The sequence below is a fragment of the Pleurodeles waltl genome, chromosome 4_1 (assembly GCF_031143425.1).
Source record: "Pleurodeles waltl isolate 20211129_DDA chromosome 4_1, aPleWal1.hap1.20221129, whole genome shotgun sequence".
Lineage (NCBI taxonomy): Eukaryota > Metazoa > Chordata > Amphibia > Caudata > Salamandridae > Pleurodeles > Pleurodeles waltl.
The window spans coordinates 918,084,146-918,107,990 of NC_090442.1; the positions used below are offsets into that span (position 1 = coordinate 918,084,146).

At 47.8% G+C, this 23,845-nt stretch overlaps 1 protein-coding gene across 1 annotated transcript in view; it reads right to left on the reverse strand.

The window, feature by feature from the left end:
* The window catches only part of DNAJC2 (DnaJ heat shock protein family (Hsp40) member C2), a 403,795-nt gene that overhangs the window by 173,355 nt on the left and 206,595 nt on the right, over positions 1-23,845 (reverse strand). The window contains exon 12 of the mRNA XM_069229688.1: positions 10,927-10,996. Coding sequence (XP_069085789.1) covers positions 10,927-10,996 — 70 coding nt within the window. The remainder of the gene's footprint in view (positions 1-10,926; positions 10,997-23,845) is intronic.

Consider the following 23,845-nt stretch of genomic DNA (forward strand, 5'->3'; position numbering starts at 1 on the left):
AGTGGGTGGCTCCTCAGCTAACAGAAGAAAGAGTGGAAGAAGGGTGTTTACTACAAGATGTGGTAACCCCCCACTCTAATACAGCAGACAGGCAACCTGAACCCAAAGAGGCCTGTAACTTAGCCCCTTCCCTTTTAGGTGAAGAGCTAAAGGTGTGGTTCTGGGCACTGACAGCTGTCAGTGGCCTCTGCTGGGTGTTAGCCTTTATGGCTGCACTATCCTTAGCATGGTGGTCTGACCCCATGCCAAATAGCAAGTTAGGCCCCCTGACCCTATTGGTCATGGTGGGGTTACTCCAGCTCTGGGTAACCTCTCTGGGTAAGCTAGGGGTAACCCTGGCCAAGATAAGGTTAGCAGAGGTGGATACCTCTAAGACCAAAATAGAAAGAATGGGTGGATACATTGAAGAGGCAGACAAGAGGCAATTCAGACTAGGTCCTATCACTGTGGAAGTAGGTCAGTTCCCCAAAGGGAATGACCTGAACAGAAGGATGTAAGGCAGAGTAGGCCCTGCAACTAACCAGCCTATTTCTCCTACTCTTCCTCGCCTGACAGACTAGGAAGACTCTCCCAGCTTGGGCTGAGTCTCCTGGCCTGTGGGCTGGGGGGGGCTTGTGTAAAGAAATGGCTCCCTGTTGCAGTTACCCCCCACTTTTTGCCTGATACTGATGCTGACTTGACTGAGAAGAGTGCTGGGACCCTGCTAACCAGGCCCCAGCACCAGTGTTCCTTCACCTAAAATGTACCATTGTATCCACAATTGGCACACCCTGGCATTCAGATAAGTCCCTTGTAACTGGTACTTCTAGTACCAAGGGCCCTGATGCCAAGGAAGGTCTCTAAGGGCTGCAGCATGTCTTATGCCCCCCTAGAGACCCCTCACTCAGCACAGACACACTGCTTACAAGCCTGTGTGTGCTAGTGAGAACAAAATGAGTAAGTCGACATGGCACTCCCCTCAGGGTACCATGCCAGCCTCTCACTGCCTATGCAGTATAGGTAAGACACCCCTCTAGCAGGCCTTACAGCCCTAAGGCAGGGTGCACTATACCATAGGTGAGGGTACCAGTGCATGAGCATGGTACCCCTACAGTGTCTAAACAAAACCTTAGACATTGTAAGTGCAGGGTAGCCATAAGAGTATATGGTCTGGGAGTCTGTCAAACACGAACTCCACAGCACCATAATGGCTACACTGAAAACTGGGAAGTTTGGTATCAAACTTCTCAGCACAATAAATGCACACTGATGCCAGTGTACATTTTATTGTAAAATACACCACAGAGGGCACCTTAGAGGTGCCCCCTGAAACTTAACCGACTGTCTGTGTAGGCTGACTAGTTCCAGCAGCCTGCCACACCAGAGACATGTTGCTGGCCCCATGGGGAGAGTGCCTTTGTCACTCTGAGGCCAGTAACAAAGCCTGCACTGGGTGGAGATGCTAACACCTCCCCCAGGCAGGAGCTGTGACACCTGGCGGTGAGCCTCAAAGGCTCACCCCTTTGTCACAGCCCAGCAGGGCACTCCAGCTTAGTGGAGTTGCCCGCCCCCTCCGGCCACGGCCCCCACTTTTGGCGGCAAGGCTGGAGGGAACAAAGAAAGCAACAAGGAGGAGTCACTGGCCAGTCAGGACAGCCCCTAAGGTGTCCTGAGCTGAAGTGACTCTAACTTTTAGAAATCCTCCATCTTGCAGATGGAGGATTCCCCCAATAGGGTTAGGATTGTGACCCCCTCCCCTTGGGAGGAGGCACAAAGAGGGTGTACCCACCCTCAGGGCTAGTAGCCATTGGCTACTAACCCCCCAGACCTAAACACGCCCTTAAATTTAGTATTTAAGGGCTACCCTGAACCCTAGAAAATCAGATTCCTGCAACTACAAGAAGAAGGACTGCCTAGCTGAAAACCCCTGCAGCGGAAGACCAGAAGACGACAACTGCCTTGGCTCCAGAAACTCACCGGCCTGTCTCCTGCCTTCCAAAGATCCTGCTCCAGCGACGCCTTCCAAAGGGACCAGCGACCTCGACATCCTCTGAGGACTGCCCCTGCTTCGAAAAGACAAGAAACTCCCGAGGACAGCGGACCTGCTCCAAGAAAAGCTGCAACTTTGTTTCCAGCAGCTTTAAAGAACCCTGCAAGCTCCCCGCAAGAAGCGTGAGACTTGCAACACTGCACCCGGCGACCCCGACTCGGCTGGTGGAGAACCGACACCTCAGGAGGGACCCCAGGACTACTCTGATACTGTGAGTACCAAAACCTATCCCCCCTGAGCCCCCACAGCGCCGCCTGCAGAGGGAATCCCGAGGCTTCCCCTGACCGCGACTCTTTGAACCTAAAGTCCCGACGCCTGGGAGAGACCCTGCACCCGCAGCCCCCAGGACCTGAAGGACCGGACTTTCACTGGAGAAGTGACCCCCAGGAGTCCCTCTCCCTTGCCCAAGTGGAGGTTTCCCCGAGGAATCCCCCCCTTGCCTGCCTGCAGCGCTGAAGAGATCCCGAGATCTCTCATAGACTAACATTGCGAACCCGACGCCTGTTCCTACACTGCACCCGGCCGCCCCCGCGCTGCTGAGGGTGAAATTTCTGTGTGGACTTGTGTCCCCCCCAGTGCCCTACAAAACCCCCCTGGTCTGCCCTCCGAAAACGCGGGTACTTACCTGCAAGCAGACCGGAACCGGGGCACCCCCTTCTCTCCGTTCTAGCCTATGTGTTTTGGGCACCACTTTGAACTCTGCACCTGACCGGCCCTGAGCTGCTGGTGTGGTGACTTTGGGGTTGCTCTGAACCCCCAACGGTGGGCTACCTTGGACCAAGAACTAAGCCCTGTAAGTGTCTTACTTACCTGGTTAACCTAACAAATACTTACCTCCCCTAGGAACTGTGAAAATTGCACTAAGTGTCCACTTTTAAAACAGCTATTTGCGAATAACTTGAAAAGTATACATGCAATTTTGATGATTTGAAGTTCCTAAAGTACTTACCTGCAATACCTTTCGAATGAGATATTACATGTAGAATTTGAACCTGTGGTTCCTAAAATAAACTAAGAAAAGATATTTTTCTATATAAAAACCTATTGGCTGGATTTGTCTCTGAGTGTGTGTACCTCATTTATTGTCTATGTGTATGTACAACAAATGCTTAACACTACTCCTTGGATAAGCCTACTGCTCGACCACACTACCACAAAATAGAGCATTAGTATTATCTCTTTTTACCACTATTTTACCTCTAAGGGGAACCCTTGGACTCTGTGCATGCTATTCCTTACTTTGAAATAGCACATACAGAGCCAACTTCCTACATTTGGTATCAAACTTCTCAGCACAATAAATGCACACTGATTCCAGTGAACATTTTATTGTAACATACACCCCAGAGGACACATTAGAGGTGCCCCCTGAAACCTTAACCAACTACCCGTGTAGGCTGACTGGTTTTAGCAGCCTGCCACACTCCCCATGTTGCTGGCCACATGGGGAGAGTGCCTTTGTCACTCTGTGGCTAGTAACAAAGCCTGTACTGGGTGGAGGTGCTTCACACCTCCCCCTGCAGGAACTGTAACACCTGGCGGTGAGCCTCAAAGGCTCACCCCCTTTGTCACAGCACCACAGGGCACTCCAGCTAGTGGAGTTGCCCGCCCCCTCAGGCCACAGCCCCACTTTTGGCGGCAAGGCCAGAGGAGATAATGAGAATAACAAGGAGGAGTCACTGGCCAGTCAGGACAGCCCCTAAGGTGTCCTGAGCTGAGGTGACTGACTTTTAGAAATCCTCCATCTTGCAGATGGAGGATTCCCCCAATAGGGATAGGAATGTGACCCCCCCTCCCCTTGGGAGGAGGCACAAAGAGGGTGTACCCACCCTCAGGGCTCGTAGCCATTGGCCCCCCTGAGCCCCCACAGCGACGCCTGCAGAGGGAATCCCGAGGCTCCCCCTGACCGCGACTGCCTGCTTCCCAGATCCCGACGCCTGGTAAAGACTCTGCACCCGCAGCCCCTAGGACCTGAAAGATCGGAACTCCAGTGCAGGAGTGACCCCCAGGAGGCCCTCTCCCTTGCCCAGGTGGTGGCTACCCCGAGGAGCCCCCCCCTTGCCTGCATCGCTGAAGAGACCCCTTGGTCTCCCATTGATTCCTATTACAAACCCGACGTGTGTTTGCACACTGCACCCAGCAGCCCCGTGCTGCTGAGGGTGTACTTTCTGTGCCAACTTGTGTCCCCCCCGGTGCCCTACAAAACCCCCCTGGTCTGCCCTCCGAAGACGCGGGTACTTACCTGCTGGCAGACTGGAACCAGGGCACCCCCTTCTCCATTGAAACTTATGCGTTTTGGGCACCACTTTGAACTCTGCACCTGACCGGCCCTGAGCTGCTGGTGTTGTAACTTTGGGGTTGCTCTGAACCCCCAACGGTGGGCTACCTTGGACCCAAACTTGAACCCCGTAGGTGGTTTACTTACCTGCAAGAACTAACAAACTCTTAATCCCCCTAGGAACTGTGAAAATTGCACTAAGTGTCTAGTTTTAAAATAGCTATATGTGATTTACTTGAAAACTGTGTATGCTATTTTGATTATTCAAAGTTCCTAAAGTACCTACCTGCAATACCTTTCATTTAAAGTATTACATGTAAAATTTGAACCTGTGGTTCTTAAAATAAACTAAGAAATGAAAATGTCACTTACCCAGTGTACATCTGTTCGTGGCATCAGTCGCTGTAGATTCGCATGTTTTGCAATACCTCGCCATCTGGTGTTGGGTCGGAGTGTTACAAGTTGTTTTTCTTCGAAGAAGTCTTTCGAGTCACGGGACCGAGTGACTCCTCCTTTTGTGTCCATTGCGCATGGGCGTCGACTCTATCCTCGATTGTTTTTCCCCGCAGAGGGTGAGGTAGGAGTTGTATTGTAGTAATAGTGCCCATGCAATGGAGTGACTAAGTATGTACCTATATAAGGTTGAAATGATATATATACAAATAGTTGAAGGTAACTTCCGAACTGCTACAGGCTCCCGGGGAGGCGGGTGGGCACATGCGAATCTACAGCGACTGATGCCACGAACAGATGTACACTGGGTAAGTGACATTTTCAGTTCGATGGCATCTGTCGCTGTAGATACGCATGTTTTGCATAGACTAGTAAGCAGTTATCTCCCCAAAAGCGGTGGCTCAGCCTGTAGGAGTGGAAGTAGTCTGAAACAATGTTCTTAATACGGCTTGCCCTACTGTGGCTTGTTGTGCGGATAACACGTCTACACAGTAGTGCTTGGTGAATGTGTGAGGCGTAGACCATGTGGCTGCCTTACATATTTCTTGCATTGGGATGTTTCCTAGAAAGGCCATGGTAGCACCTTTCTTTCTGGTTGAGTGTGCCCTTGGTGTAATGGGCAGCTGTCGTTTAGCTTTAAGGTAGCAGATTTGGATGCATTTAACTATCCATCTGGCTATACCTTGTTTTGATATTGGGTTTCCTGCATGAGGTTTTTGGAATGCAATAAATAGTTGTTTAGTCTTTCTGATGTTTTTAGTTCTGTCAATGTAATACATTAAGGCTCTTTTGACATCTAATGTATGTAGTGCCCTCTCAGCTACGGAATCTGGCTGTGGGAAGAACACTGGAAGTTCCACTGTTTGATTTAGATGGAACGGTGAAATAACCTTTGGTAAAAATTTAGGATTAGTCCTTAGGACGACCTTATTCTTGTGTAGTTGTATAAAAGGTTCTTGTATTGTAAACGCCTGAATCTCGCTTACTCTTCTTAGGGAAGTAATGGCGACGAGGAATGCAACCTTCCAGGTTAGGAACTGTATTTCGCAGGAGTGCATGGGTTCAAAAGGTGGACCCATAAGTCTAGTTAGGACAACATTTAGGTTCCATGAAGGAACAGGTGGTGTTCTTGGTGGAATAATTCTTTTAAGGCCCTCCATGAATGCTTTAATGACTGGTATCCTATATAGGGAAGTTGAATAGGTAGGCTGCAGGTATGCAGATATTGCTGCAAGGTGTATTTTAATGGAAGAGAAAGCTAGGTTAGATTTTTGTAAGTGAAGCAAGTAACCCACTACATCTTTTGGAGTTGCGTGTAATGGTTGGATTTGATTAATATGGCAGTAGCAAACAAACCTCTTCCATTTACTTGCATAGCAGTGCCTGGTGGATGGCCTTCTGGCTTGCTTTATGACTTCCATACACTCTTGTGTAAGTTGTAAGTGTCCGAATTCTAGGATTTCAGGAGCCAGATTGCTAGATTCAGCGATGCTGGATCTGGGTGTCTGATCTTTTGGTTGTGTTGTGTTAACAGATCCGGCCTGTTGGGCAGTTTGATGTGGGGTACTACTGATAGGTCTAGCAGCGTTGTGTACCAGGGTTGCCTTGCCCAAGTTGGTGCTATTAATATGAGTTTGAGTTTGTTTTGACTGAGTTTGTTTACCAGATAAGGAAGGAGAGGGAGAGGAGGAAAAGCGTAGGCAAATATCCCTGACCAGTTCATCCATAGGGCATTGCCGTGGGACTGCCTGTGTGGGTATCTGGATGCGAAGTTTTGGCATTTTGCGTTCTCTTTTGTCGCAAACAAGTCTATTTGAGGTGTTCCCCAGAGCGTGAAGTAAATGTTCAGAATTTTGGGGTGAATTTCCCATTCGTGGACCCTTTTGGTGATCTCGAGAGAGATTGTCTGCGAGTTGATTCTGAATCCCTGGGATAAATTGTGCTATTAGGCGAATTTTGTTGTGAATTGCCCAACGCCATATCTTTTGTGCCAGCAGGCTCAATTGCGTTGAGGGCGTTCCCCCTTGTTTGTTTAGATAATACATTGTTGTCATGTTGTCTGTTTTGACGAGAATGTATTTGTGAACTATTATTGGTTGAAAAGCCTTTAGTGCTTGAAAAACTGCTAGCAGTTCTAGGTGATTTATATGCAGTTTTGTTTGATGTACGTTCCATTGTCCTTGTATGCTGTGTTGATCGAGGTGTGCTCCCCACCCTGTCATGGAAGCATCTGTTATTACGTATTGTGGCACTGGGTCTTGGAAAGGCCGCCCTTTGTTTAAATTTATATTGTTCCACCATAGAAGCGAGAGGTAAGTTTGGCGGTCTATTAACACCAGATCTAAAAGGTGACCCTGTGCTTGTGACCACTGTGATGCTAGGCACTGTTGTAAGGGCCTCATGTGAAGTCTTGCGTTTGGGACAATGGCTATGCATGAAGACATCATGCCTAGGAGTTGTAATATCATCTTTGCTTGTATTCTTTGTGTTGGATACATGCGTTGTATGATGTTGTTGAAATTTTGAATTCTTTGTGGACTTGGAGTGGCCACTCCTATTGTTGTGTTTATTATGGCTCCTAGGTATTGTTGTACCTTGCATGGCAGAATGTTGGATTTTGCGAAGTTGACTGTGAACCCTAGTTTGTAGAGGGTTTGTATGATTTGATTTGTGTGGTGTGAGCACGTTATTAACAAATGGGTCTTGATTAGCCAGTCGTCTAGATACGGGAATACATGTATTTGCTGCCTTCTGATGTGTGCAGCGACTACTGCTAGACATTTGGTAAAGACTCTTGGTGCGGTTGTTAAACCGAAAGGCAGTACCTTGAATTGGTAGTGTATTCCTTTGAATACAAACCTTAGGTATTTCCTGTGCTATGGATGTATTGGTATATGGAAATACGCGTCTTTGAGGTCTAATGTTGTCATGTAGTCGTGTAGTTTCAGCAATGGTAACACTTCTTGTAGTGTGACCATGTGAAAGTGGTCTGATTTGATGTATGTGTTTAGTATTCTTAGGTCTAGGATTGGTCTTAGCGTTTTGTCCTTCTTTGGTATTAAGAAGTACAGTGAATAAACTCCTGTGTTTATTTGTGTGTTTGGTACTAACTCGATTGCATTCTTTTGCAATAGTGCTTGAACTTCTATCTCCAGGAGCTCGGAATGATGTTTTGATAAATTTTGTGCTCTCGGTGGTATGTTTGGAGGGAATTGTAGAAATTCTATGCAATAACCATTTTGGATAATTGCTAGAACCCAAGTGTCTGTAGTGATCTCCTCCCATGCTTTGTAATAATGACCTATTCTTCCCCCCACTGGTGTTGTGTGGAGGGGGTGAGTGACATGTGAGTCACTGCTTAGTTGTAGGGGTTTTGGGGCTTTGAAATTTTCCCCTATTCATAGGGAATTGCCCTCCTCTATATTGGCCCCGAAAGCCTCCCCTGTACTGTCCCTGGTAACTGGATGTTGTTGCCTGTGAGGTACTGGCTTGTGTGGCTTGACCCCGAAACCCCCCTCTAAAGGGTGTTTTGCGGAAGGTGCTGTAATTTCCTCTGCTCTGCGGGGAGTAGAGTGCGCCCATGGCTTTAGCAGTGTCCGTGTCTTTTTTTAAGTTTCTCAATCGCCGTGTCCACTTCTGGACCGAACCGTTCTTTTTCGTTGAATGGCATATTGAGAACTGCCTGCTGAATCTCTGGTTTAAACCCAGACGTTCGGAGCCATGCATGGCTTCTGATGGTCACAGATGTATTTATTGTTCTTGCAGCTGTGTCTGCTGCATCCATGGAGGAGCGTATCTGGTTGTTTGAAATGTTCTGTCCTTCATCAACCACTTGCTTTGCCCTCTTTTGTAGGTCTTTGGGTAGATGTTCAATGAGATGTTGCATCTCATCCCAATGGGCTCTGTCATAGCGCGCAAGTAGTGCCTGAGAGTTAGCGATGCGCCACTGGTTTGCAGCTTGTGCTGCGACTCTTTCCAGCTGCATCGAACTTGCGGCTTTCCTTATCTGGGGGTGGTGCATCCCCAGATGTGTGGGAGTTGGCCCTTTTCCTAGCTGCTCCTACAACGACAGAATCTGGTGGCAGCTGTGTAGTGATGAAAATAGGGTCTGTAGGAGGCGCTTTATACTTTTTTTCCACCCTTGGTGTGATTGCCCTACTTTTGACCGACTCCTTAAAGATGTCTTTTGCGTGCCGAAGCATACCAGGGAGCATAGGCAGGCTTTGGTAGGAGCTGTGGGTGGCGGAGAGGGTGTTGAATAGAAAGTCATCCTCGACTTGTTCTGAGTGGAGGCTTACATTGTGGAATTGTGCTGCTCTAGCCACCACCTGAGAATATGCAGTACTGTCTTCTGGTGGTGATGGCTTTGTAGGGTATGCCTCCGGACTGTTATCTGACACAGGGGCGTCGTATAAGTCCCATGCGTCCTGATCCTGGTCACCTTGGCTCATGGTGGTGTGAGCCGGGGAATGTGATGGAGTTTGTGCTGGTGAGACGTGAATTATAGGTGGAGGAGAGGGTGGCGGAGTAACCTTTTTCACCATTTTTGTTTGTGGTGTTTGGTCAGTTTGAAATTCCAGTCTTCTCTTTCTCCTAATAGAGGGAAGGGTGCTTATCTTTCCTGTCCCCTGCTGTATAAAAATACGTTTCTGCGTATGGTCTACATCGGTGGATTGCAGGTCTTCCTCAAACCTATGCTTTCGCATTTGGGAGGTCATTGATTGCTCTTCTGTATAAGAGCCTGAAACAGGGTCGGTTGCAGGTTGTTTTGGCACCGAAACCCTGTCTGCATCTTTTTTCGGCTCCGAGGTGACTTTTTTCTTTTTCGGAGTCGAAACATCTCGGCGTCGATCTTCGTCGGTGCCGCTGTCTCGGCGTCGAGACGTGTCTACACCGCTATCTCGGTGTCGATGTATGTCTCCAGCACTTTCTCGGTCCCGAGAAGGCTGCGTGCCGGTGTCTCGACCGGAGTCGGACGGTCTCGGCACTGTTTGGGCCTTTTTCGGTGCCGACGGTCGGTCACCGAATTTATGGGTGGAGCCATGGCCTGGTGGCAGTGGCGTCCCCTGGGCCTTAACAATCTTCTTATGAGTGGTTTTCGACGTCTTACTCACGGTTCGTGGATCGTCGAATTCCTCGGAGTCCGATTCGTGTATCGAAAAGGTTTCTTCCTCTTCTTGTATCTCGAACTCTCGGTGGGCTGTCGGCGTGGACGCCATTTGAAGTCTTCTGGCTCGACGGTCTCGGAGTGTTTTTCGGGACCGGAACGCACGACAGGCCTCGCAAGTGTCTTCACTGTGCTCAGGTGACAGGCACAGGTTACAGACCAAGTGTTGGTCTGTATAGGGGTATTTGTTGTGGCATTTGGGACAGAAACGGAACGGGGTCCGTTCCATCGGCGTTCTTCTACACGCGGTCGGGCCGAGTAGGCCCCGACGGGGGATCGAAAACTACCCCGAAGGGCTCCGGAGCTCTTCGATCTTCGATGCGGTGTTGATTCTAACTACGCCGAACGCAACAATACCGACGAAAATCTTCCGAAATTTAGCTGTTTTTCCATTCCGAAACTCGGAGCGACAGGAACACGTCCGAACCCGATGGCGGAAAAAAAACAATCGAAGATGGAGTCAACGCCCATGCGCAATGGAGACAAAAGGAAGAGTCACTCGGTCCCGTGACTCGAAAGACTTCTTCGAAGAAAAACAACTTGTAACACTCCGACCCAACACCAGATGGCGAGCTATGCAAAAAATGCGTATCTACAGCGACAGATGCCATCGAACATATATTTTTTAATATATAAACCTATTGGCCTGGAGTAAGTCTTTGAGTGTGTGTTCCTCATTTATTGCCTGTGTGTGTACAACAAATGCTTAACACTACCCTCTGATAAGCCTACTGCTCGACCACACTACCACAAAATAGAGCATTAGAATGATCTACTTTTGCCACTATCTTACCTCTTAGCGGAACCCTTGGACTCTGTGCACACTATTTCTTACTTTGAAATAGTATATACAGAGCCAACTTCCTACAACTGACTACCCTCATTAAAAGGCTGAATGAATATTCTTGCCTGTCAATTGTTTTGATAAAGTGAGTGGGTGGAACAGGAAGACAAACATGCATGTAATACATTGAAAAGTATTGTCTACTTCTATTTTACCTGTCTTTCGACAGCAGACTTGCCGTCATCTTTTGAACAAGATGAGAGTTCCTCATTTAATGACTGCAAACTAAAAAAAAAAAAAAGACGAGAAACATCATTAAATTACATAAAGAAAACACATTATATAAGAATCGTATTTTCAATAAAAAGCAGGTCTACTTTCCTGAGAGGTAAACTGAAATTAAGTGAGACACTGCAAGGGTCCGAATGTATGGAACTTCAACACTTCACCAAAACACCAAAGTGAGAACTGAATTAAACACTTCTTATATAGAAATACAGTTCACACATTTCAAACAAGTAACTTGACTCGCACAAACAACAATAACCTGAAAAAAAGAGAATACATGCACATACAAAACATGGCTATCCATATAAAGGTTGGGTAAAATATTTGAGGAGTCACTTGGTCTTGTGACTTGAAAAGACTTCTTAGAAGAAAAACAACTTGTAACACTCCGAGCCCAACACTAAATGGCAGGATAATGCACAGCATGTGTATCTGCAGCTACACATGCCACGAACAGATGTACACTGGGTAAGTGACATTTTCCGTTCGGTGGCATGCGTAGCTGCAGATACACATGCTGTGCATAGACTACAAAGCAGTTTGTCCTCCCATAAAAGCGGTGGTTAGCCTGTAGGAGTTGAAGTGGTTTGAAATAATGTTCTGAGTACAGCTTGACCTACTGTGGCTTGTTGTGTTGCTAAAACATCTACACAGTAGGGTTGAGTGAATGTATGTGGTGTTGACCAAGTAGCTGCTTTACGTATTTCAGCCATTGGTATATTTCCTAAAAAGCCATTGTACCACCTTTTTTCTTTGTAGAATGTGCTTTAGGAGTAACTAAAAGTTGTCTTTTGGCTTTAATGTAGCATGTTTGGATGCATCTTACAATCCATCTTGCTAATCCTTGTTTTGAAATGGGGTTACCTGTATGAGGTTTTTGAAAAGCTACAAACAGCTGTTTTGTTTTTCTGAATGTTTTTGTTCTGTCTATATAGCACATTGGTGCTCTTTTAATGTAATGTATGTAGAGCTCTTTCTGCCACAGAATCTGGCTGTGAGAAGAAGACTGGTAGTTCCCCTGTTTGATTTATATGAAAAGGCGATAATACCTTTGGAAGAAATTTGGGGTTTGTTCTTAGTACAACTTTATGTTTGTGAACTTGTATGAACGGTTCTTCAATAGTGAATGCCTGAATTTCACTGGCTCTTCGCAATGATGTAATTGTGACTAGGAAAGCAACCTTCCAATGTAAGAATTGCATTTGGCATGAGTGCATAGGTTCGAATGGAGGGCCCATAAGTCGCTTAAGCACTATCTTTAAATTCTAAGAGGGAACTGGTGGTGTCCTGGGTGGAATGATGCGTTTTAAGCCTTCCATGAAAGCTTTAATAACAGGAACTCTAAATAAGGAGCTGTGCTGTATATTTTGTAAATATGCTGAAATTGCAGTAAGATGTATTTTTAAGGAAGAGAATGCTAAATTTGATTTCAGTAAATGAAGTAAATAGTATACAATATCTTGTATTGAGGCTGTAAGAGGGTCAATCTGTTTAGATTGACAGTAATATACAAATCTTTTCCATTTGTTAGCATAGCACTTTCTAGTAGTGGGTTTTCTTGCATGTTTAAAAATGTCCATACGTTCTAATGGCAGTTGTAAATATCCAAACTATGACCTCAGGAGCCAAATCGCCAGATTGAGTGTGTTAGGATTTGGGTGCCTGATTTGTCCTTTGTTTTGTGTCAACAGGTCTGGCCTGGTTGGGAGTTTGGAGTGTGGTACTACTGACAGGTCTAACAATGTTGTGTGCCATGGTTGACGGACCCACGTTGGTGCTATGAGTAACATTATGAGTGCGGTTTGACGCAATTTGTTGACTACAAACGGAATGAGTGGGAGAGGGTGAAAAGCGTAAGCAAATATCCCTGACCAATTGATCCACAGAGCATTGCCCTTGGACAGGGGATCTGGGTGTCTGGATGCAAAGTTTTGGCAATTTGCGTTTTCGCTTGTGGCGAACAGGTCTATGTTTGGTGTTACCCACTGTTAAACGTATTTCTAAAGTACTTGAGGGTGAATTTCCCCACTCGTGCGTCTGCTGATGATTTCTGCTGAGAACATCTGCCAATTGTTTGTGTATCCTGGGAATGTATTGTGCTACCAGGTGAATTTGGTTGTGGATTGCCCATTTCCAAATTTTCTGGGCTAGAAGGGAGAGTTGGGACGAATGTGTCCCTCCTTGTTTGTTAAGGTAATACATGGTTGTAGGAAGTTGGCTCTGTATGTGCTATTTCAAAGTAAGGAATAGCATGCACAGAGTCCAAGGGTTCCCCTTAGAGGTAAAATAGTGGTAAAAATAGATAATACTAATGCTCTATTTTGTGGTAGTGTGGTCGAGCAGTAGGCTTATCCAAGGAGTAGTGTTAAGCATTTGTTGTACATACACATAGACAATAAATGAGGTACACACACTCAGAGACAAATCCAGCCAATAGGTTTTTGTATAGAAAAATATCTTTTCTTAGTTTATTTTAAGAACCACAGGTTCAAATTCTACATGTAATATCTCATTCGAAAGGTATTGCAGGTAAGTACTTTAGGAACTTCAAATCATCAAAATTGCATGTATACTTTTCAAGTTATTCACAAATAGCTGTTTTAAAAGTGGACACTTAGTGCAATTTTCACAGTTCCTAGGGGAGGTAAGTATTTGTTAGGTTAACCAGGTAAGTAAGACACTTACAGGGCTTAGTTCTTGGTCCAAGGTAGCCCACCGTTGGGGGTTCAGAGCAACCCCAAAGTCACCACACCAGCAGCTCAGGGCCGGTCAGGTGCAGAGTTCAAAGTGGTGCCCAAAACGCATAGGCTAGAATGGAGAGAAGGGGGTGCCCCGGTTCCGGTCTGCTTGCAGGTAAGTACCCGCGTCTTCGGAGGGCAGACCAGGGGGGTTTTGTAGGGCACCGGGGGGGACACAAGCCCACACAGAAATTTCACCCTCAGCAGCGCGGGGGCGGCCGGGTGCAGTGTAGAAACAGGCGTCGGGTTCGCAATGTTAGTCTATGAGAGATCTCGGGATCTCTTCAGCGCTGCAGGCAGGCAAGGGGGGGGTTCCTCGGGGAAACCTCCACTTGGGCAAGGGAGAGGGACTCCTGGGGGTCACTCCTCCAGTGAAAGTCCGGTCCTTCAGGTCCTGGGGGCTGCGGGTGCAGGGTCCCTCCCAGGTGTCGGGACTTAGGATTCAAAGAGTCGCGGTCAGGGGAAGCCTCGGGATTCCCTCTGCAGGCGGCGCTGTGGGGGCTCAGGGGGGACAGGTTTTGGTACTCACAGTATCAGAGTAGTCCTGGGGTCCCTCCTGAGGTGTTGGATCGCCACCAGCCGAGTCGGGGTCGCCGGGTGCAGTGTTGCAAGTCTCACGCTTCTTGCGGGGAGCTTGCAGGGTTCTTTAAAGCTGCTGGAAACAAAGTTGCAGCTTTTCTTGGAGCAGGTCCGCTGTCCTCGGGAGTTTCTTGTCTTTTCGAAGCAGGGGCAGTCCTCAGAGGATGTCGAGGTCGCTGGTCCCTTTGGAAGGCGTCGCTGGAGCAGGATCTTTGGAAGGCAGGAGACAGGCCGGTGAGTTTCTGGAGCCAAGGCAGTTGTCGTCTTCTGGTCTTCCTCTGCAGGGGTTTTCAGCTAGGCAGTCCTTCTTCTTGTAGTTGCAGGAATCTAATTTTCTAGGGTTCAGGGTAGCCCTTAAATACTAAATTTAAGGGCGTGTTTAGGTCTGGGGGGTTAGTAGCCAATGGCTACTAGCCCTGAGGGTGGGTACACCCTCTTTGTGCCTCCTCCCAAGGGGAGGGGGTCACAATCCTAACCCTATTGGGGGAATCCTCCATCTGCAAGATGGAGGATTTCTAAAAGTTAGAGTCACTTCAGCTCAGGACACCTTAGGGGCTGTCCTGACTGGCCAGTGACTCCTCCTTGTTTTTCTCATTATTTTCTCCGGCCTTGCCGCCAAAAGTGGGGCCTGGCCGGAGGGGGCGGGCAACTCCACTAGCTGGAGTGTCCTGCTGGGTTGGCACAAAGGAGGTGAGCCTTTGAGGCTCACCGCCAGGTGTGACAATTCCTGCCTGGGGGAGGTGTTGGCATCTCCACCCAGTGCAGGCTTTGTTACTGGCCTCAGAGTGACAAAGGCACTCTCCCCATGGGGCCAGCAACATGTCTCGGTTTGTGGCAGGCTGCTAAAACTAGTCAGCCTACACAGATAGTCGGTTAAGTTTCAGGGGGCACCTCTAAGGTGCCCTCTGGGGTGTATTTTACAATAAAATGTACACTGGCATCAGTGTGCATTTATTGTGCTGAGAAGTTTGATACCAAACTTCCCAGTTTTCAGTGTAGCCATTATGGTGCTGTGGAGTTCGTGTTTGACGGACTCCCAGACCATATACTCTTATGGCTACCCTGCACTTACAATGTCTAAGGTTTTGTTTAGACACTGTAGGGGTACCATGCTCATGCACTGGTACCCTCACCTATGGTATAGTGCACCCTGCCTTAGGGCTGTAAGGCCTGCTAGAGGGGTGTCTTACCTATACTGCATAGGCAGTGAGAGGCTGGCATGGCACCCTGAGGGGAGTGCCATGTCGACTTACTCGTTTTGTCCTCACTAGCACACACAAGCTGGCAAGCAGAGTGTCTGTGCTGAGTGAGAGGTCTCCAGGGTGGCATAAGACATGCTGCAGCCCTTAGAGACCTTCCTTGGCATCAGGGCCCTTGGTACTAGAAGTACCAGTTACAAGGGACTTATCTGGATGCCAGGGTCTGCCAATTGTGGATACAAAAGTACAGGTTAGGGAAAGAACACTGGTGCTGGGGCCTGGTTAGCAGGCCTCAGCACACTTTCAATTGTAAACATAGCATCAGCAAAGGCAAAAAGTCAGGGGGCAACCATGCCAAGGAGGCATTTCCTTACAATGGTTGTCATATTGTCTGTTTTGATAAGGACATTCTTCTGTGTGAGAAGAGGCTAAAAAGCTTTGAGTGGTAGGAAGACAGCTAACAATTCCAAGTGATTTATGTGTAGATGTTTGTGTTTTGCATTCTATTGTCCTTGAATGTTGTGATTGTTGAGGTGAGCTCCCCAACCAATCATCGATGCATCTGTTGTAATTATGGTCTGAGGCACAGGGTCTTGAAATCGCCGCCCTTTGTTTAGATTTGTGGAATTTCACCACTGAAGGACATGCATGTTTGGCGGTTTATCAACAGTAGATCTTGAAGTTGACCATGTGCTTGTGACCATTGTTGTGCAAGGCACTGTTATAAGGGCCGCATGTTTAGTCTTGCGTGTGGAACAATTGCAATACATGGTGCCATTATGCCTAAAATTTTCATGACAAATCTGACAATGTACTGTTGATTTGTCTGTATCTGTATGATTATGTCCTGGAATGCTTGTATTCTTTGCATATTTGGACATGCTAGCGCTTTTTGAGTGTTTAGTATTGCACCCAGATACAGTTGTATTTGTGCAGGTTGCAGATGCGATTTTTGGTAATTTATTGAGAACCCTATCGTGTGCAGGGTTTGTATAACGTAATGCTTATGGTTTTGACACTGCGTATGACTGTTTGATTTTATTAGCCAATCGTTGAGCTATGGAAAGACAAGTATATGTTGTCTTAGGTAGACTGCGACTAACACTAGGCACTTTGAGAATACCCTGGGTGCTGCTGTTATTCCAAAGGGCAACACTTTGAACTGATCGTGCTTTCCTTGAATGACAAACCGGAGATATTTTCTGTGCGCAGGATGGATGGGTATATGAAAATACGCATCCTTGAGGTCTAATGTTGCCATAAAATCGTGTTTTTGGAGTAGTGGTATAACATCTTGAAGAGTTACCATGTGAACATGTTTTGACAGGATGTAAAGATTGAGGGTCCTGAGATCTAATATTGGTCTGAGGGTGCCATCTTTTTTGGGAATCAAAAAGTATAGGGAAAAAACTCCTGTCCCTACTTGATCTTATGGGATGGGCTCTATTGCTTGTTTGAGTATGAAAATGTCACTTACCCAGTGTACATCTGTTCGTGGCATCAGTCGCTGGAGATTCACATGTTCTGCATAGCTCGCCACCTGGTGTTGGGTCGGAGTGTTACAAGTTGTTTTTCTTCGAAGAAGTCTTTCGAGTCACGGGACTGAGTGACTCCTCCTTCTGTCTCCATTGCGCATGGGCGTCGACTCCATCTTCGATTGTTTTCCCCGCAGAGGGTGAGGTAGGAGTTGTGTTGTAGTAATAGTGCCCATGCAATGGAGTGACTAAGTATGTACCTATTTAAGGTTAAAATAATATATATACACAAATGTACAAAGTTGAAGCTAACTTCCAAACTGCTACAGGCTCCCGGGGAGGTGGGTGGGCACATGTGAATCTCCAGCGACTGATGCCACGAACAGATGTACACTGGGTAAGTGACATTTTCAGTTCGATGGCATCTGTCGCTGTAGATACACATGTTCTGCATAGACTAGTAAGCAGTTATCTCCCCAAAAGCGGTGGCTCAGCCTGTAGGAATGGAAGTGGTTTGAAATAATGTTCTTAACACGGCTTGACCTACTGTGGCTTGCTGTGCCGATAACACGTCTACACAGTAGTGCTTAGTGAACGTGTGTGGCGTAGACCATGTGGCTGCCTTACATATTTCTTGCATTGGGATGTTTCCTAGAAAGGCCATGGTAGCACCTTTTTTTCTGGTTGAGTGTGCCCTTGGTGTAATGGGCAGTTGTTGTTTTGCTTTAAGGTAGCAGATTTGGATGCATTTAACTATCCATCTGGCTATACCTTGTTTTGATATTGGGTTTCCTGCATGAGGTTTTTGGAATGCAATAAATAGTTGTAAAGAAATGGCTCCCTGTTGCAGTTACCCCCCACTTTTTGCCTGATACTGATGCTGACTTGACTGAGAAGTGTGCTGGGACCCTGCTAACCAGGCCCCAGCACCAGTGTTCTTTCACCTAAAATGTACAGTTGTTTCCACAATTGGCACAACCCTGGCACTCAGGTAAGTCCCTTGTAACTGGTACCCCTGGTACCAAGGGCCCTGATGCCAGGGAAGGTCTCTAAGGGCTGCAGCATATCTTATGCCACCCTGGGGACCCCTCACTCAGCACAGACACACTGCTTGCCAGCTTGTGTGTGCTGATGAGAACAAAACGAGTAAGTCGACATGGCACTCCCCTCAGGGTGCCATGCCAACCTCACACTGCCTATGCAGTATAGATAAGTCACCCCTCTAGTAGGCCTTACAGCCCTAAGGCAGGGTGCACTATACCATAGGTGAGGGCATATGTGCATGAGCACTATGCCCCTACAGTGTCTAAGCAAAACCTTAGACATTGTAAGTACAGGGTAGCCATAAGAGTATATGGGCTGGGAGTCTGTCAAAAACGAACTCCACAGCTCCATAATGGCTACACTGAATACTGGGAAGTTTAGTATCAAACTTCTCAGAATAATAAACCCACACTGATGCCAGTGTTGGATTTATTAAAAAATGCACACAGAGGGCATCTTAGAGATACCCCCTGTATTTTACCCAATTGTTCAGTGCAGGACTGACTGGTCTGTGCCAGCCTGCTGCTGAGAGACGAGTGTCTGACCTCATGCGGTGAGAGCCTTTGTGCTCTCTGAGGACAGAAACAAAGCCTGCTCTGGGTGGAGGTGCTTCACACCTCCCCCCTGCAGGAACTGTAACACCTAGCAGTGAGCTTCAAAGGCTCAAGCTTCGTGTTACAATGCCCCAGGGCACTCCAGCTAGTGGAGATGCCCGCCTCCTGGACCCAGCCCCCACTTTTGGCGGCAAGTCCAGGAGAGATAATGAGAAAAACAAGGAGGAGTCACTGGCCAGTCAGGACAGCCCCTAAGGTGTCCTGAGCTGAGGTGACTCTGACTTTTAGAAATCCTCCATCTTGTAGAAGGAGGATTCCCCCAATAGGGATAGGAATGTGACCCCCTCCCCTTGGGAGGAGGCACAAAGAGGGTGTACCCACCCTCAGAGCTAGTAGCCATTGGCTACTAACCCCCCAGACCTAAACACGCCCTTAAATTTAGTATTTAAGGGCTACCCTGAACCCTAGAAGATTAGATTCCTGCAAACTACAAGAAGAAGGACTGCCTAGCTGAAAACCCCTGCAGAGGAAGACCAGAAGACAACAACTGCCTTGGCTCCAGAAACTCACCGGCCTGTCTCCTGCCTTCCAAAGAACTCTGCTCCAGCAACGCCTTCCAAGGGACCAGCGACCTCTGAATCCTCTGAGGACTGCCCTGCTTCGAAAAAGACAAGAAACTCCCGAGGACAGCGGACCTGCTCCAAAAAGACTGCAACTTTGTTTCAAGGAGCAGCTTTAAAGACCCTGCAATCTCCCCGCAAGAAGCGTGAGACTTGCAACACTGCACCCGGCGACCCCGACTCGGCTGGTGGAGAACCAACACCTCAGGGAGGACCCCCGGACTACTCTACGACTGTGAGTACCAAAACCTGTCCCCCCTGAGCCCCCACAGCGCCGCCTGCAGAGGGAATCCCGAGGCTTCCCCTGACCGCGACTCTCTGAAACCTAAGTCCCGACGCCTGGAAAAGACCCTGCACCCGCAGCCCCCAGGACCTGAAGGACCGGACTTTCACTGGAGAAGTGACCCCCAGGAGTCCCTCTCCCTTGCCCAAGTGGAGGTTTCCCCGAGGAAGCCCCCCCTTGCCTGCCTGCAGCGCTGAAGAGATCCGTTGATCTCTCATAGACTAACATTGCGAACCCGACGCTTGTTTCTACACTGCACCCGGCCGCCCCCGCGCTGCTGAGGGTGAAATTTCTGTGTGGGCTTGTGTCCCCCCCGGTGCCCTACAAAACCCCCCTGGTCTGCCCTCCGAAGACGCGGGTACTTACCTGCAAGCAGACCGGAACCGGGGCACCCCCTTCTCTCCATTCTAGCCTATGCGTTTTGGGCACCACTTTGAACTCTGCACCTGACCGGCCCTGAGCTGCTGGTGTGGTGACTTTGGGGTTGCTCTGAACCCCCAACGGTGGGCTACCTTGGACCAAGAACTGAACCCTGTAAGTGTCTTACTTACCTGGTAAAACTAACAAAAACTTACCTCCCCCAGGAACTGTGAAAATTGCACTAAGTGTCCACTTTTGAAATAGCTATTTGTCAATAACTTGAAAAGTATACATGCAATTGAAATGATTCAAATTTCCTAATGTACTTACCTGCAATACCTTTCAAACAAGATATTACATGTTAAATTTGAACCTGTGGTGCTTAAAATAAACTAAGAAAAGATATTTTTCTATAACAAAACCTATTGGCTGGATTTGTCTCTGAGTGTGTGTACCTCATTTATTGTCTATGTGTATGTACAACAAATGCTTAACACTACTCCTTGGATAAGCCTACTGCTCGACCACACTACCACAAAATAGAGCATTAGTATTATCTATTTTTACCACTATTTTACCTCTAAGGGGAACCCTTGGACTCTGTGCATGCTATTCCTTACTTTGAAATAGCACATACAGAGCCAACTTCCTACAATAGTTGTTTAGTCTTTCTGATGTTTTTCGTTCTGTCAATGTAGTACATTAATGCTCTTTTGACATCTAATGTATGTAGTGCCCTCTCAGCTACGGAATCTGGCTGTGGGAAGAACACTGGTAGTTCCACTGTTTGATTTAGGTGGAACGGTGAAACAACCTTTGGTAAAAATTTGGGATTAGTCCTTAGGACGACTTTATTTTTGTGTAGTTGTATAAAAGGTTCTTGTATTGTAAACGCCTGAATTTCGCTTACTCTTCTTAGAGATGTAATGGCGATGAGAAATGCAACCTTCCAGGTTAGGAACTGTATTTCGCAAGAGTGCATGGGTTCAAAAGGTGGACCCATGAGTCTTGTTAAGACAACATTCAAGTTCCATGAAGGAACAGGTGGTGTTCTTGGTGGTATAATTCTTTTAAGGCCTTACATGAATGCTTTAATGACTGGTATCCTATATAGGGAAGTTGAATAGGTAGTCTGCAGGTATGCAGATATTGCCACAAGGTGTATTTTAATGGAAGAGAAGGCTAGTGTAGGAAGTTGGCTCTGTATGTGCTATTTCAAAGTAAAGAATAGCATGCACAGAGTCCAAGGGTTCCCCTTAGAGGTAAAATAGTGGTAAAAATAGATAATACTAATGCTCTATTTTGTGGTAGTGTGGTCGAGCAGTAGGCTTATCCAAGGAGTAGTGTTAAGCATTTGTTGTACATACACATAGACAATAAATGAGGTACACACACTCAGAGACAAATCCAGCCAATAGGTTTTGTTATAGAAAAATATCTTTTCTTACTTTATTTTAAGAACCACAGGTTCAAATTTAACATGTAATATCTTGTTTGAAAGGTATTGCAGGGAAGTACATTAGGAACTTTGAATCATTTCAATTGCATGTATACTTTTCAAGTTATTCACAAATAGCTGTTTTAAAAGTGGACACTTAGTGCAATTTTCACAGTTCCTGGGGGAGGTAAGTTTTTGTTAGTTTTACCAGGTAAGTAAGACACTTACAGGGTTCAGTTCTTGGTCCAAGGTAGCCCACCGTTGGGGGTTCAGAGCAACCCCAAAGTCACCACACCAGCAGCTCAGGGCCGGTCAGGTGCAGAGTTCAAAGTGGTGCCCAAAACGCATAGGCTAGAATGGAGAGAAGGGGGTGCCCCGGTTCCGGTCTGCTTGCAGGTAAGTACCCGCGTCTTCGGAGGGCAGACCAGGGGGGTTTTGTAGGGCACCGGGGGGGGACACAAGCCCACACAGAAATTTCACCCTCAGCAGCGCGGGGGCGGCCGGGTGCAGTGTAGAAACAAGCGTCGGGTTTTCAATGTTAGTCTATGAGAGATCAGGGGATCTCTTTAGCGCTGCAGGCAGGCAAGGGGGGGCTTCCTCGGGGAAACCTCCACTTGGGCAAGGGAGAGGGACTCCTGGGGGTCACTTCTCCAGTGAAAGTCCGGTCCTTCAGGTCCTGGGGGCTGCGGGTGCAGGGTCTTTTCCAGGCGTCGGTGTAGGAAGTTGGCTCTGTATGCTATTTCAAAGTAAGGAATAGCATGCACAGAGTCCAAGGGTTCCCCTTAGAGGTAAGATAGTGGCAAAAAGAGATAATACTAATGCTCTATTTTGTGGTAGTGTGGTCGAGCAGTAGGCTTATCCAAGGAGTAGTGTTAAGCATTTGTTGTACATACACATAGACAATAAATGAGGTACACACACTCAGAGACAAATCCAGCCAATAGGTTTTTGTATAGAAACATATCTTTTCTTAGTTTATTTTAAGAACCACAGGTTCAAATTCTACATGTAATATCTCATTCGAAAGGTATTGCAGGTAAGTACTTTAGGAACTTCAAATCATCAAAATTGCATGTATACTTTTCAAGTTATTCACAAATAGCTGGTTTAAAAGTGGACACTTAGTGCAATTTTCACAGTTCCTAGGGGAGGTAAGTATTTGTTAGGTTAACCAGGTAAGTAAGACACTTACAGGGCTTAGTTCTTGGTCCAAGGTAGCCCACCGTTGGGGGTTCAGAGCAACCCCAAAGTCACCACACCAGCAGCTCAGGGCCGGTCAGGTGCAGAGTTCAAAGTGGTGCCCAAAACACATAGGCTAGAATGGAGAGAAGGGGGGTGCCCCGGTTCCGGTCTACTTGCAGGTAAGTACCCGCGTCTTCGGAGGGCAGACCAGGGGGGTTTTGTAGGGCACCGGGGGGGGACACAAGTCCACACAGAAATTTCACCCTCAGCAGCGCGGGGGCGGCCGGGTGCAGTGTAGGAACAGGCGTTGGGTTCGCAATGTTAGTCTATGAGAGATCTCGGGATCTCTTCAGCGCTGCAGGCAGGCAAGGGGGGGATTCCTCGGGGAAACCTCCACTTGGGTAAGGGAGAGGGACTCCTGGGGGTCACTTCTCCAGTGAAAGTCCGGTCCTTCAGGTCCTGGGGGCTGCGGGTGCAGGGTCTCTCCCAGGCGTCGGGACTTTAGGTTCAAAGAGTCGCGGTCAGGGGAAGCCTCGGGATTCCCTCTGCAGGCGGCGCTGTGGGGGCTCGGGGGGGACAGGTTTTGGTACTCACAGTATCAGAGTAGTCCTGGGGTCCCTCCTGAGGTGTTGGATCGCCACCAGCCGAGTCGGGGTCGCCGGGTGCAGTGTTGCAAGTCTCACGCTTCTTGCGGGGAGCTTGCAGGGTTCTTTAAAGCTGCTGGAAACAGAGTCGCAGCCTTTCTTGGAGCAGGTCCGCTGTCCTCGGGAGTTTCTTGTCTTTTCGAAGCAGGGGCAGTCCTCAGAGGATGTCGAGGTCGCTGGTCCCTTTGGAAGGCGTCGCTGGAGCAGGATCTTTGGAAGGCAGGAGACAGGCCGGTGAGTTTCTGGAGCCAAGGCAGTTGTCGTCTTCTGGTCTTCCGCTGCAGGGGTTTTCAGCTGGGCAGTCCTTCTTCTTGTAGTTGCAGGAATCTAATTTTCTAGGGTTCAGGGTAGCCCTTAAATACTAAATTTAAGGGCGTGTTTAGGTCTGGGGGGTTAGTAGCCAATGGCTACTAGCCCTGAGGGTGGGTACACCCTCTTTGTGCCTCCTCCCAAGGGGAGGGGGTCACAATCCTAACCCTATTGGGGGAATCCTCCATCTGCAAGATGGAGGATTTCTAAAAGTTAGAGTCACCTCAGCTCAGGACACCTTAGGGGCTGTCCTGACTGGCCAGTGACTCCTCCTTGTTTTTCTCATTATTTTCTCCGACCTTGCCGCCAAAAGTGGGGGCCGTGGCCGGAGGGGGCGGGCAACTCCACTAAGCTGGAGTGCCCTGCTGGGCTGCGACAAAGGGGTGAGCCTTTGAGGCTCACCGCCAGGTGTCACAGCTCC